At 41.7% G+C, this 15,287-nt stretch overlaps 1 protein-coding gene across 1 annotated transcript in view; it reads right to left on the bottom strand.

The window, feature by feature from the left end:
• EGFR (epidermal growth factor receptor) overlaps positions 1-15,287 on the bottom strand; it is a 206,393-nt gene that overhangs the window by 38,943 nt on the left and 152,163 nt on the right. Inside the window, exons 13-16 of the mRNA XM_065932875.1 lie at positions 15,120-15,252; positions 12,451-12,541; positions 10,905-11,062; positions 1,540-1,578 (exon numbers count right to left, since the gene is read on the bottom strand). Coding sequence (XP_065788947.1) covers positions 1,540-1,578; positions 10,905-11,062; positions 12,451-12,541; positions 15,120-15,252 — 421 coding nt within the window. The remainder of the gene's footprint in view (positions 1-1,539; positions 1,579-10,904; positions 11,063-12,450; positions 12,542-15,119; positions 15,253-15,287) is intronic.

The following is a 15,287-nucleotide window of genomic DNA, read 5'->3' as shown; positions in this document are numbered from 1 at the left end:
AGGCTGCACGGAGGGACCCTTTCAAACTGTGGAGACTGCTTAGGGATCCTGGACTTGTCACATGGGAGGAGAAGCATGTGAAGTGCTGTATGGATGTGTGGAGGGGAAGGCAGGGACGGAGAGCAGAGCTGTCACAGGTAAGTGATGCCATTCTGCAGTCCACCCCCACCTCCCACCAGGGGAGAACAAACACCCAAAACTCACTGGGGAAAGAACGGTCTGAGTGAGTAGATCCTGAATTTAGAGTCTTTATAAAGCTACTGTTTTTCAAGTACCTGTGCCATCTGAGCTTCTGGCAAACTTTGTATTTTCAGGCAATTAGTAGCACAATTTACACACACAAAATGTGCCAGCATTCTTACAGATTTCTCCTGTGTCAAATGTACTTTATGTGAATAGTACTTAGAACACCTTCTTCTTAGCACATACAAAAGTCATGTCTTGAGTTATACTTCTCTCCTAATTAATGTAGTTTGAATTGATGGGTTTTTACTATTTTGAAGCGGACATTGAAAGGTAGAAGGAATAATTTGTACAGAGTATATGTTCCATGGATAGTAAGGGTAAGTGAGTGAAAAGAGAAGGACAAATTGAAAGAATGAATATAACAAAGGTCATTGATTGGTTTCAGGGTGGGGATATGATGGAAAACCTCATTGCTAAGATACTGACTGCAGCATGAAGGGAGGATGAAGCTTGCTGGTGTCCTCATGGCTCAAGTGAAGAGGGGCATAAAAGGCAACCTTTGTCTTTGAGAAACTTCCCTATTTGTCTTTAATGTTTCACTTATAGTAGAAGGGATTGGTTATCTTGGCTAATTCTTGGGCAAGAGACTGAGCTGACTGACTCTGAGGAAAGTTGCTGAGGGGAGGAGTTTTGTAAACATTAGTAGAGATGGCAGAGGTGCCTGGATATTTGGCTAGTGTTTGGGGGTATCTGGTGGGTGTCTTGTGTATAATTCTGATTCCATGACAGATATTATTAATTGATAATATCATTCTTCCCTGATGAGTCTGAATAGAAAGTCTCAATTCTGCTTTTCTCTGTGTAGCATTTCAGGCAATGATGGCAAACAGATTACAACTGAAATGCTGAAGGAAGTCATGTGTTTAGAAAAGGAAGTAAGGGGAGAAATCCCCACAGTTGGAGCTCTGTCATCAAACCCCCACAAGCTGAGGGTCAACTGGGTCAGCAAGGAAAGAGAAGAGAAGCTGGAAGAGAAGCATCATCCAATAATACTGTGACCCATGGAGCAATGACGGGTTGTATAGATAGAGAAGGACCAGGTGGTGAGGCTGGCTCTATGTGGAAGAGGCTGGCACTGATGCCCTGTGTCGCTCTCCCATCCCTGGGACACAGCCCATAATGCAGGCAGGGTGGGTTCTGCTAGGAATGCCCAGTTTGGCCCGGGGAGAAGTGAGAACCTGCCAGGGCAGAGGGGAGTCGGAAAAAGCATTGAGAGAGAGAAAGCATTACCCTTGCCCACAGAACTATTGGTTGTTTCTGGTCAGGTCATCAAACACAAAGTGTCACACTTACCCATCTGCTGCACAGCCTTTGAGACCTGGCCCTGTACAGCTGTAGGAATTGAAAGAGAAAGACACATTTCAATCATTTTATTTATCATTTTTTTCTTGGAGAGTTTTTATTAAATCATAAGGTGACGTGTGTCAAATTACTTTTAAATCATTAGAATCACAATGTGTCTTAATATTGCTTAATCATTTGTTTATCATGCATTTATTCATTTGTTCATTCACTCAGCAAGTAGTTTTGAGTGTCCAGTTTGTGATAAGGATTGAACAGAGTAGGCAGCTTCTGGTCTTTGTTACTGAAATGTTTTCATGTCTTACTTTTGACAGAGGTTCAGATGCCTTACAGCTGGCTCTAGAACATCCATGTGGGCAGGAGGTGGAGGGAGCTGAGATCAGAATCATTTCCTGGGCCACACTGATTAAGGTGGGGGCAGACAAGTGACAACGTGCATCTCGGGGCAGGGAAATGGGGATAATTGCAGACCCGGAAAGCCAGAAACTGGCTTCACCCACTTCCACACAACTAAGATGTTGTACATGAAGCATAAATAGCATTTGTCTTAACGTGTCCCCTCAGCAGCTGGGTTCCCATTCTGGGGGGCACCACCATCTGCTATTCTGATTACAGGATGATGGATGAAAAGGCAGAATAAGTTTGTCTTGAAGTACAGCAATATTTGTCAATGCAAGACTGAATATTCAATAGGAAGACTGAGTATTCCAGTTCGATGGAAAAGACTGACATTCTTGGCTGGGGGAAAGATGAAGAAGCCCTGTTCAGGTATGTGAAAAGGATTTGTGCTTGTTTAATGCACACTGCCTTATGGTTCTATTCATTTTCTATCTCATTCAAATGGCTCTCATCTCTGAACTGTACTCCTTTTGAGGGTCTAAGACCTCTTTTCTATGGTGTCAGACAATGTAGTTTTGGCCCTGCAAGCTTACAGACTTTCCTCCCTACACCAGACACAGGCTTCTCCTTTTCTCATAATCTGTTATCTCCTAGGAAAACCATAATCGTCAAAGACAAAAAAATATCTGCTAATGGATGAACAGTATGAAAAAGCAAAAAGATATGACACTGAAGGATGAACGCCCCAGGTCAGCAGGTGTCCATCACTGCTAGTGGAGAAGAGTGGAGAAATAACACCAGAAAGAATGAAGAGACGGGGCCAAAGCAAAACAAGAACAACAGCAGCAAAAAACAAACAAAAACAGAACACCCAGTTGTGGATGTGACTGGTGAAGGAAGTAAAGTCTGATACTGTAAAGAGTAGTATTGCACAGGAACCTGGAATGTCAGGTCCGTGACTAAAGGTAAATTGAAAGTGGTCAAACAGGAGATGGCGAGAGTGAACATCAACATTTTAGGAATCAGTGAACTAAAATGGACTGGAATGGGTGAATTTAACTCAGATGACCATTATATCTACTACTGTGGGAAAGAATTCCTTAGAAGAAATGGAGTAGCCCTCCCAGTCAACAAGAGAGTCAAAAATGCAGTACTTGGGTGTAATCTCAAAAACAACAGAATGATTTCTGTTTGTTTCCAAGGCAAACTATTCAATGACACAGTAATCCAAGTCTATGGCCCAACCAGTAATGCTGAAGAAGCTGAAGCTGAATGGCTCTATGAAGACCTATAAGACCTTCTAGAACTAACACCCCAAAAAGATGTCCTCTTTATTATAGGGGACTGGAATGAAAATGTAGGAAGTCAAGAGATACCTGGAGTAACAGGCAAGTTTGGTCTTGGAGTAAAAAATGAAGCAGGGAAAAACTAACAGAGTTTTGCCAAGAGAATGCACTGGTCAGAGCAAGGACTCTCCCAAGAGCACATGAGACTAGACTCTACACATGGACATCACCAGACGGTCAATACCAATATCACACTGATTATATTCTTTGCAGCCAAAGATGGAGAAGCTCTATACAGTCAGCAAAAACAAGACTGGGAGCTGACTGTGGCTCAGATCATGAACTCTTGATTGCTAAATTCAGACTTAAATTGAAGAAAGTAGGGAAAACCACTAGACGATTCAGGTATGACCTAAACCAAATCCCTAACGATTACACAGTGGAAGCGACAAATAGATTCAAGGAATTAGATCTGATAGACAAGAGTGCCTGAAGAACTATGGATAGAGGTTCGTGACACTGAATAGGAGGCAGTGATCAAGACCATCCCCAAGAAAAAGAAATGCAGCAAGGCAAAATGGTTGCCTGAGGAGGCCTTAGAAAATAGCTAGAAAAGAAGAGAAGTGAAAGGCAAAGGAGAAAAGGAAAGATATACCCATCTGAATGCAGAGTTCCAAAGAATAGCAAGGAGAGATAAAAGCCTTCCTCAGTGATTAATGCAAAGAGACAGAGGAAAACAATAGGATGGAAAAGACTAGAGATCTCTTCAAGAAAATTAGAGATACCAAGGGAACATTTCATGCAAAGATGGTCACAATAAAGGACAGAAATGGTATGGACCTAACAAAAGCAGAAGATATTACGAAGAGGTGGCAAGAATACATAGAACTGTACAAAAAAGATCTTCATGAGCCAGATGACTTTGATGGTGTGATAACTCACCTAGACATCCTGGAATGCAAAGTCAAGTGGGCCTTAGGCAGGATCATTACAAACAAAGCTAGTGGAAGTGATGGAATTCCAGCTGAGCTATTTCAAATGCTCAAAGATGAGGCTGTTAAAGTGCTGCACTCAATATGCCAGCAAATCTGGAAAACTCACAGTGGCCACAGGACTGGAAAAGGACAGTCTCCATTCCAGTTCCAAAGAAAGGCAATGGCAAAGAATGTTCTAAGTACCGCACAATTGCACTTGTCTCATCCACTAGCAAAGTAATGCTCAAAATTCTCCAAGCCAGGCTTCAACATTACGTGAACTGTGAAATTCCAGATGTTCAAGCTGGATTTAGAAAAGGCAGAGGAACCAGAGATCAAATTGCCAACATCTACTGGATCATTGAAAAAGCAAGAGAGTTCCAGAAAAACATCTACTTCTGCTTTATTGACTATGCCAAAGCCTTTGACGGTGTGGGTCAGTCACAGATCAACAAACTGGAAAACTCTTAAACAGATGGGAATACCAGACCACCTTACCTGCTTCCTGAGAGATCTGTATGCAGGTCAGGAAACAACAGTTAGAACTGGACATGGAACAACAGACTGACAGACTGGTTCCAAATGGGGAAAGTACATCAAGGTTATATATTGTCAACCTGTTTATTTAACTTATAGGCAGAGTACATCATGCCAAATATCAGGTTGGATGAAGCACAAGCTGGAATCAAGATTTCCAGAAGAAATATCAAAAACCTCATATACACAGATGACACCACCCTTATGGCAGAAAGCAAAGAAGAACTAAAGAGCCTCTTGATGAAAGTGAAAGAGGAGAGTGAAAAAGTTGGCTTAAAGCTCAACATTCAGAAAACTAAGATTATGGCACCCAGTCGAACCTTCATGGCAGATAGATGGGAGAACAATGGAAACAGTGAAAGACTTTATTTTGTGGGGTTCCAAAATCACGGCAATGGTGACTGAAGCCATGAAATTAAAAGACGCTTGCCTCTTGGAAGGAAAGCTCTGACCAACCTAGACAGCGTATTAAAAAGTAGAGACATTACTTTGCCAACAAAGGTCTGTCTAGTCAAAGCTATGGTTTATCCAGTGGTCATGTATGGATGTGAGAGTTGGACTATAAAGAAGCTGAGCACTGAAGAATTGATGGTTTTGAATGGTGGTGCTGGAGAAAACTCTTGAGGGTCCCTTGGACTGCAAGGAGATGAAACCAGTCCAGCCTATAGGAAATCAGTCCTGAATATTCATTTGAAGGACTGATGCTGAAGGTGAAACTCCACTACTTTGGCCACCTGATGTGAAGAACTGACTCATTGGAAAAGACCCTGATGCTGGGAAAGATTGAAGGCAGGAGGAGAAGGGACGACAGAGGATGAGATGGTTGGATGGCATCATCGACTTGATGGACATGAGTTTGAGCAAGTATTAGGAGTTGGTGATGGACAGGGAAGCCTGGTGTCCTGCAGTCCATGGGGTTGCAAAAAGTCGGACATGACTAAGTGACTGAACTGAACTGAATGGATGACCACTGGTAAAGTTAAACCCTGCTCAAAATATCCCTCCTCATTAGTGTTTTTATATTTTCCCATTATGCCTGTCAGTCTCCAGAAAGTAACAAAATGGGAACTGTATGCAAAGTGGTGCAAACTGGATCTGCATACTTTGGACAAGAAGTAGGTTTCATGAAGCTTCTCAAAGTGCTGCTGGGAAACCTATGGGGTTTCTATCAAGAAGTTATTGACAAGAGATACTCACAGTGAGAGCTCAATCAGTTTACATTTGAAGAGATGATGGACGAGGGCAGTGACAGGACAGGTGTGGTAAGAGGGGATGATCTGAGTATCAGAGGATTAAGAAGTCCATGAGAAAGCTGATGGTCCCCTGCATAAGTCTACAGAAATGACTGTCGAATATCAGGCAAAAGATGCTGCATCATGCTATCATTTAATTTAGTTAGAAAAATTACTGCTTGTCTGTCTCCCATTTATTATTTTTTATTACATGTAATTAAAATTGGCAGAATTTTATGCTATAGTTTTTTGGCATAAAATTTCAAAGAAACCTTTCCCTGATACCTTATTATAAAGTATGGTTCCATTCAACTGTGGACGGGCTTTATGTTTCCTGACCTTCTCTGGGGTAACCAGCCCTGCCCTCTGGGAAGAGGATGGCTTCTTGAAGCAGGAATGCTCCCATAACCTGGGCTCTGGGACTGCAGGCTAATGACTCCAGAGCCTAAGTGTTCCTTTAACAATACAAATGGAAAAGCAGTGAGCTCGTTCTGAGACATCAATGAGACTATCTGTTTGATGATGCTGTATACATCATAGATACACAATAAAAGATATGTTTTCTTATTTCCCTTTATCCTATCAATATTTCTCCATATTTAAAAAATTAAACCCATTTTTTATCAAGTAATTCTTTTGGATGAAGATACAGATAGTAATAACAAGATTACATAAAACTACATGCTTTTCTATCAGTGATACATGTTCACAGACACATACATAAACACAGTTATTTCCAAAAGACAGAAAATATAGGAAAAATACATTTTAATGGGTAATATAATTCTATTTAAGAGACTCTGTTCCAAAATTCCTTATTATAGAAAATATGAAAAAAATAGAGTGAAAAACTAGCAAACTATCATTTATATCATGCTTTGTAGAATTTGAAAATTACTCAATATAACAGCATGCTGATATACCCAAAGGGAAAAATCTTAAAATTGCTGCCAAGGAGGGATCCGGTAAAATTCAAAATTCATTCTGGATTTAAAAAAATTGTTCAAAAGTAGGAATAACTGTAGATAACTATTTCTTTAACAAGATAGTAACTCACAGTAATAGCAAATAATGTTCTTAATGGTGATTTACTATAGCCATTCCCACAACCATCAGATATAAAACTCTGATATCCACTACCATTGTATCTGACATTATTCTAGAAATCCTGGCCTTTATAATATGATTTAAAACTTTTGGAAAAGAGATGAAGATACCATTAATGGAGACAAGATGATTGTTTTCCTGGAAACTTCAAGACCATGAACTAAAACATTTATCTCAAAGGAAGTTCAATAAAGACCATCAATATGAGATGACTATACACCTCCACCAAAACAATCAAAAGCTATCTTATATATTAGAAATAATAAATTAGAAGGTATACTCTAAGTAAGGTCCATTTCACAATATCCAATGTAATACAAACAGAACATGAAAGAACAAAACTGTAAAACTTTACTGAAATATAAAAAAAGAATATCTGAATTTATGAAGAAATTATCATTTCCTGACTGGAAATACAAAATATTATAAAAATGCTAGCCCTAGTTAAATTGACGTACTGGTTTTAGTGGGGATTTTGGATGTTAAACTTGGTAAGATACTGCAGGTCACTTGGAACGCACCAGTGGACTAGACTAAGATTAGAGGGGGAAGACAACCACATGTAAACCACATAGGAGATGCCTAGGTTTCTTTCTTGTTGCTGGGATTACTCTTCAGTCACCCAGGACTGAAACTCCTGGACCACAGGGTCATGGAAAGATGGTACCCTTCCATTTACCCCTGTAACAGCTGAAACTTAAGAAGGTTAAACAGTGGAAATTGACCAGGATACAAGTCATTCCCAAATCACTTGTCTCCAGGCCTAGACTTCTCCACATTTGCTGTTGTTCAGTCGTTTAGTTGCCTCTGACTCTTTGTGACTCTACGGACTGCAGCACACCAGGCTTCTCTGTCCTTCACTATCTCTTGAAGTTTGCTCAAACTTACGTCCGTTGAGTCGGGGATGCCATCCAACCGTCTCATCCTCTGTCACCCCCTTCTCCTCCTGCCCTCAATCTTCCCCAGCATCAGGGTCTTTTCCAATGGGTCAGCTCTTTGTAACTGGTGGCCAAAGTATTGGAGGTTCAGCTTCAGCAGCAGTCCTTTCGATGAATATTCAGGATTGATTTCCCTTAGGATTGACTGGTTTGATCTCCTTGCTATCCAAGGGACTTTCGAGAGTCTTCTCCAACACCACTGTTCAAAAGCATCAATTCTTCAGCACTCAGCTTTCTTTATGGTTCAACTCTCACATCTGTACATGACTACAGGAATAACTATAGCTTTGACTATACAGACCTGTCAGCAAAGTGATCTCTGCTTTTTAATACACTGTCTAGGTTGGTCATAGCTTTTATTCCAAGGAGCAAGCATCTTTTAATTTCAGGGCTGCAGTCACCGTCTGTAGTGATTTTGGAGCCCAAGAAAATAAAATTTGTCACTCTTTCCATTTTTTCCCTATCTATTTGCCATGAAATGATGGGGCCAGATGCCATGGATCTTCATTTTCTGAATGTTGAGTTTTAAGCCAACTTTTTCACTCTCCTCTTTCACTTTCATCAAGAGGCTCTTTAGTTCCTCTTCCCTTTCTGCCATTAGGGTGGTGTTATCTGTGTATCTGAGGTTATTGACATTTCTCCTGGCAATCTTGATTCCAGTGTGAGCTTCATCCAGTCTGGCATTTCGCATGATGTACTCTGCATGCAAGTTAAATAAGCAGAGTGACAATATACAATCCTGATGGACTCCTTTTCCAATTTGAACCAGTTAATTGTTCCATGTCCAGTTCTAATTGTTGCTTCTTGACCTGCATACAGGTTTCTCAGGAAGTAGGTAAGGTGGTCTGGTATTCCCATCTGTTTAAGAATTTTCCACAGTTTGCTGTGATCCACACAGTTAAAGGCTTTAGTGTAGTCAATGAAGCGGAAGTAGATGTTTTTCTGGAACTCTCTTGCTTTTTTCTATGATTCAGTGGATACTGGCAATTTGATCTCTGGTTCCTTTGCTTTTTAGCTGGTACATCTGGGAGTTCTTGGTTCACATACTTTTGAAGCCTTGCTTGAAAGATTTTCAGCATTACCTTGCTAGTATGTGAAATGAGTGCAATTGTGCAGTGGTTTGAACATTCTTGGGCATTGTTTTTCTTTGGAAAACAACTGGAAAGCTGACTTTTTCCAGTCCTGTGGCCACTGCTGAGTTTTCCAGATTTGCTGGCATATTGAGTGCAGTACTTTAACAGCATCATCTTTTAGGAGCTAAAATAGCTTAGCTGAAATTCCATAACCTTCATAGCTTTGTTTGTAGTGAGGCTTCCTGAGGCCCTCTTGACTTCGGACACCAGGATGTCTGGCTCTAGGTGAGTGATCACACCATCGTGGTTATCTGGGTCATTAAGACCTTTTTTCTACATACAAATACAGTTAAAATATTAGGACATATTTGCAAAATTTTCAAGACTCTTGATTTTTGGAAGTCTAATCGGAAGGTTCTGCATTCCTTCAGAACACTAGTCATTATCACCATCACAATTACCACCATCACTACCACCAACACTGCTTACGAACATCATAACCATCACCATGGTTATTACCACGTCATCAACAGCCCCACGCCACCTTTTGTGCAATCCTTGATTGAGCATGCATGTGTTCCAGGCACCATTTAAGTACATTATGTGTATTAATCAAGGTCACAGAAATCCTGTGAGCAATGCAGTAGTATTAACCTAATTTACAGATGAGAAAAGTGAGGTACGGACAGGTTAATACACTTTCGGAAGGCTACACAGCTAGTAAGAGATGGCTCTGGAGAAGAGTAATGGTTCTGAATAAGGTTGAGGACTGAGAGATAGAAGGGAATATGAAATATATATGAGAACTCAACTTTTGCGACTGATTTTTAGAAGTAGTCTAGTTTCATTGCCAAATTTATTATTTTAATAAACAAAATACAAGTGTTCAGAGTGTTTCAGCTAAAAATAGTTTTAATCTACCTATTAGCAACTTAGCAATCAACTAGGTAAAAGAAAAAGCTTCTTTAAGGAACATTCTAGGCAATGTTCAGTTCAGTCGCTCAGTTGTGTCTGACTCTTTGTGACCCCATGAACCGCAGCACGCCAGGCCCCCCTGTCCAGCACCAACTCCTGGAGCTTACTCAAACTTATGTCCATTGAGTCGGTGATGCCATCCAGCCATCTCATCCTCTGTCGTCCCCTTCTCCTCCTGCCCCCAGTCCCTCCCAGCATCAGAGTCTTTTCCAATGAGTCAACTCTTCTCATGAGGTGGCCAAAGTATTGGAGTTTCAGCTTCAGCATCAGTCCTTCCAATGAACACCCAGGACTGATCTCCTTTAGGATGAACTGGTTGGATCTCCTTGCAGTCCAAGGGACTCTCAAGAGTCTTCTCCAACACCACAGTTCAAAAGCATCAATTCTTTGGCGCTCAGCTTTCTTCACAGTCCAACTCTCACATCCATACATGACCACTGGAAAAACCATACCCTTGACTAGATGGACCTTTGTTGGCAAAGTAATGTCTCTGCTTTTTAATATGCTATCTAGGCAATGTTATCTTCCATTAATTGTAAAACAATAAGGATTCCCACAGGAACCCCAGTCATCTGGGAAGATGTGTAGAAACCTTTGAGGATAGGGTAGGACCTCCGCCTTCATCCCACCTGTCCCTTACTCTTGTTTGGACTTGTTGGCACGGCGGAACAAAGCCCTGGCATGGTACACACCTGGAGACGCTGAGAGGCTTTCTGGTGAGCACTGTTACCTCCCATGAGCATTTTATCACCTCTGCCGTGGCCGTAGGGCCAGAACACTTGGAGGAACTGACTCTAATACAAACCTCTTTACTTTACTGCCTGGGCAGTTTGGAAATCGTTTTCAGCTTATGAGTCTGCATTTTCTCTTGCAGACCCAGAGTTCCCTGACTCACCCATAGGTGCAGTTGGGGTGGCAGAGGTGACACACGTGACTGGCATCTGCAAATTTCCAGATCAGGGTGCTGTTCTCTCCCGCGACTCCAGCAGGGCAGGTCTTGACGCAGTGAGGGCCATCAATGTAGTGTGCACACTTTACACAGTTGCCTGGTCCCTGCACCGAGGCAGAGAAACCATTTCATAAATCAAATATTTATTTATGTGTCTTTCAGAATGAAGTAACTTTTTACTTAAAATATATATCATGAAAAAAAAAATCAAGCAATGTAGAAATTCTTCAAGTGGCTGAATTCTTCTCTGACTGTGTCTTGCCTGATGCGACCACTGTTAACAGTTGAGAATAAAGCCTTCCTGACTTTAAATGTGTATTGTATATGAAAACATAAAGAAACTGAACTGTGTGTTTTACTGGATTGCACCTAATACCTTGTATGCATTTTTCCTTGTTAAAACCTGATTGGTCTACATGTGTATTTCCATCTTATCATTCAGATGGGCTTCCTTGTGAGTCATGCCTGAATTTGAGGGGCTTCTGTGGGAAGCTGTGCTTTGCCAAGGCAAAGCTAAGCAAACCACACCTGCGTTTCCCCAGTGTTGAGAAGGTGGCAAGTGTAAACACAGTGGCTGCATAATTTAACTGTGCTATGCTAAATTTGGTTCTGTTTGTCAGACTTGTCAATATATTAGGGCTGCTTGGGTTGCATCCACACACTTCACAAGGGCTGAAGTAAGGTGGGTAGGGAAGGGTCTGCCTGTTGGCTAAGCAGCCCTTACGTCTCAAAGACTGAGTGTTCCCAGAGCGAGAACAATCAGATGACTAAGTCAGTCAACATCGCCAATTATTGTATTTCACTGACGAAAAGTTAACTCAACACTAACCTAAAAACCAGTGGTTTACTTTGTAACCAGCTATTTTGGCAGCTTGTACCTCAAAACCTTATCATCATCATCTGTCTGATTCAGAGAACTTCTGAAAAACATTTTCCGTCGGTAGATTTAGATATGACTGTTGAAGCTCAAATCCAAACAGAGCTCCTCATACAGGTAATAGTGAGAATTAACAACATGAACACATTGGTGCGAGAGGGATCTTCATTCTCACTTACACTCTCTAAAATATTATTATTGAATGTAATGTAGATATGAAACTGAATTTTGAAAATTTTTCCTATGTGATTAAAAAAACCTCCTTCAAATAACTATGAACTAATGTGAAGTAAGAATGTGGTAACGTTTGGTTAAGATGATAAAGCAACGGTGGCAGATGTCAGGAACAGTGAAGGCTGGTTGTCAGTGTACCCTGTTCAGTGCCCTGATCTGTGGTCTGAGACCAGGCGTCACCATGTGCATCTGGGGGTTGGACAGAGAAGACGAATGCTCGAGCCAGGCAGGCCACAGGCCGACTTCCCCTCAGTCACAGCCCCTGATGGCTGTGAGACGGGACGGGACGGGCTGGAGTGTGGGGAGTGGGCGGGATGGTGGTGGGTCATCCTTGCGGGTCTCCAGCTGATGTGTGGGGATAACATCAAACGTGCTCCTTACGCGTCCAGTGCAGGTCACATTCATGGCCTGGGGCAGGCATTCTGGATGGCACTGCACACACTCGGAATTCTCCACGAACTCCCTGGGCTCTCTGACAGGAGGAAGACAGGAAACTGGTCAGCGCCATCCCTACAGAGCCTGCTTCCAAATGCTGTCTGGGTTCACCTGTCTGAAGGGTCAGGTGACATCAATCACCTCTCTTAGAAAGACAAAACAATTTTATGTAAAAGTCAAACGTCTGGGAAACTAGGACTATACTGTAATATAATAAACTGATTCTGTCTGCTGAATCTTTAGTCATCTTTTCCTAGAACAAAGCATAAACTTCATTTATAATCAAAACATCTTCTCTACATTTTTTCTACAGGCACACTCTCTGAATATTAGATAAACCAACACATGGGAGAAAAGAAGAAAATAAGAGGCACCCCCTCCTATATCAGATTCATGGATATTTAAGTTAAGCTGCAAAGAAATGGTAATTAGACCAATACCTGGGAAAGGGAAAGAGAGCTATTAAAGTTTCCTTAATGGTTATTACTAAAAACAGTAAGAATGGAACATAGGTATGAAATATTTTATTGGACTATTTTAACTGTTCCTCAAAAATGGATAGATTGGGACTTCCCTGGTGGTAAAGTGGAGAGAAATCTGCCTGCCAATGAAAGGGACGTGGGTTCCATCCCTGTATCTGGGAAGAGTCCACATGCCACAGAGCAGCTGAGCCCATGAGCCTGCATGCTGCAATGACTGAAGTTAGTGTACCTATAGCCTGTGCTCTGCAACAAGAAAAGCTACCTCAATGAAAAGCTGAGCAACACAACTAGACAGCAGTCCCCACTCTTTGCAACTAGAGAGAGACCGTGCGCAACAGTGAAGACCCAGTGCAATCAAGAATTAAATAAATAAATAAATAAATAACTACTTGAGGAGCTGATGTGTGATTGGAAAGACATGGTAGATGTGGGCAGCTCTTAAAGACTACTGGTAGTTAACTAGGCAGTGAACAAGAAGTGTTCACACCCAAAGGTATGTTCCATGCGTCCTCTCAGGCAGTCAGCATCAATGAAACTGAACAAGCCACGTGACTTTTCCCTGTGCTGCCTCTTGGGTCATCACACCCGCTATAGGGGCCAGTCTTGCAAACAGAGAAGGTGCTGCTGGACACCAGGATTCTCTAACGGGAAGACCCAGGCACCACTGCCAAGGCTATTTTAATTACCTTGCTGCTTCAAAGAGAAAAGTATTGAAGCTGTTAGTCAGTTTGGTCCGACTCTTTGTGACCCCATGGACCATAGCCTACCAGGCTCCTCTGTTCATGGGATTCTCCAGGCAAGAATACTGGAATGGGTAACCAGTCCCTTCTCCAGGGGATCTTCCTGACCCAGGGATTGAGCCTGGGTCTACCACACTGCAGGCAAATTCTTTACCACCTGAGCCACTGGGGAAGCCCCTTCAAAGAGACCTGAACACTGAAAGCATGAGCTTAGCATCTGTCTGCAGCTGTAAGGATTGCACCAATATTTCTTACTTATTGAAACAATACTATTGATTATGCAAATTACTCTGTTAGGTTAATGTGCCTATCAGCTAAAGGAGTCCTGTGGAATTGAATTCATTCTGCTTCTGAGTATTTTTGAGCTGAGCTGTAGTCCAAGCCCTGATAGTGAAACAGAAAGGAAAATTTCCTAGAGGTATCTGTAACTCCTATCTTCTCTACCAGAAAACCTCTCTTCTTCTTTATTTTTTTTTAAATTGCCTCTTCCAGTTGCTATCCTTACATTTTGTTTTCCTATTAATTTATTTTAGTCACTATTTGTGATCATTCAAAACCTTACTCAATATCAAAATTCCCACAGAATCAACAGACTGTACTTTTTATTGACTGCAATAAATTCAACAGATGTTATACAAACTGTTTATCTCTTTGTCCATGGTTCTATTTAAAGTTATCTGCACTGTTCAGCGTGTCTTGACCATAAACAAAAATTAACATGAAGCTGTGTTTTGACGCAACAGGAATGCTGTGCTACAAGGACAAGACTAATGGCCACGGTCTTGGTCATCTGAACCATGGAAACAGAACAAACCGTTCTGTTTGTCTTGGGAACTTTGTGCAGCTTAGAAAATTAAATTTCCAGATAAAGAGACTCTATAAATTGGGTTGGATTAAGTAATGAAAAAATGTTTTTCCTTTCCATTTGTGATTAATAGTTGTCAACAGGGCTTCCCTGGTGGTCGAGTGGTTGAGAGCCTGTCTTGCAATGCAGGGGATACCAGTTCGATCCCTGGTCTGGAAAGATCCCACATGCTGTGAAGCAGCTCAGCCTGTGTGCTAGAACGACTGAGCCAGAGCTCTGGAGCCTCTGCTCTGCAACAACAGATGCCCCCGTGAAGAGCAGCCCCTGCTTCTTGCAAGCAGAGAAAGCCTGCGCGCAGCAAGGGAGACCCAGCACAACCGAAAACAACTAAATAAAACTACACACACACACACACACACACACACACACACACACACACACACACCAACTGTTAACAAACAAAAAGGAAAAGAAAATAAAGGAAAATAATCAGACTGATTAACTATACACCTACAAAACCATCCTAAGTCTTATTTTTTAATTAAAACAAAGGAATTAAAAAAAAAAAAAACAAAACAAGCCTCTTACCCCTCTAGAATGTTGCACTTTTCCACACACTCCTTGCCACGACTGAAGTTCTGACAGGACAAGCAGTATTTGGGCCCAGGTCCCCAGCAGCCCTCTGATGAGCACAGCGGGTGACAGATGTGGCCCGTGGCGCCTGAGAATACAGGGTGAGTCCCATGGTCAGACAAG

This window comes from Muntiacus reevesi, chromosome 4 (assembly GCF_963930625.1).
Source record: "Muntiacus reevesi chromosome 4, mMunRee1.1, whole genome shotgun sequence".
Lineage (NCBI taxonomy): Eukaryota > Metazoa > Chordata > Mammalia > Artiodactyla > Cervidae > Muntiacus > Muntiacus reevesi.
Note: the sequence above shows the minus strand (reverse complement) of the source record. Positions and strands in the feature narration are given on the sequence as shown.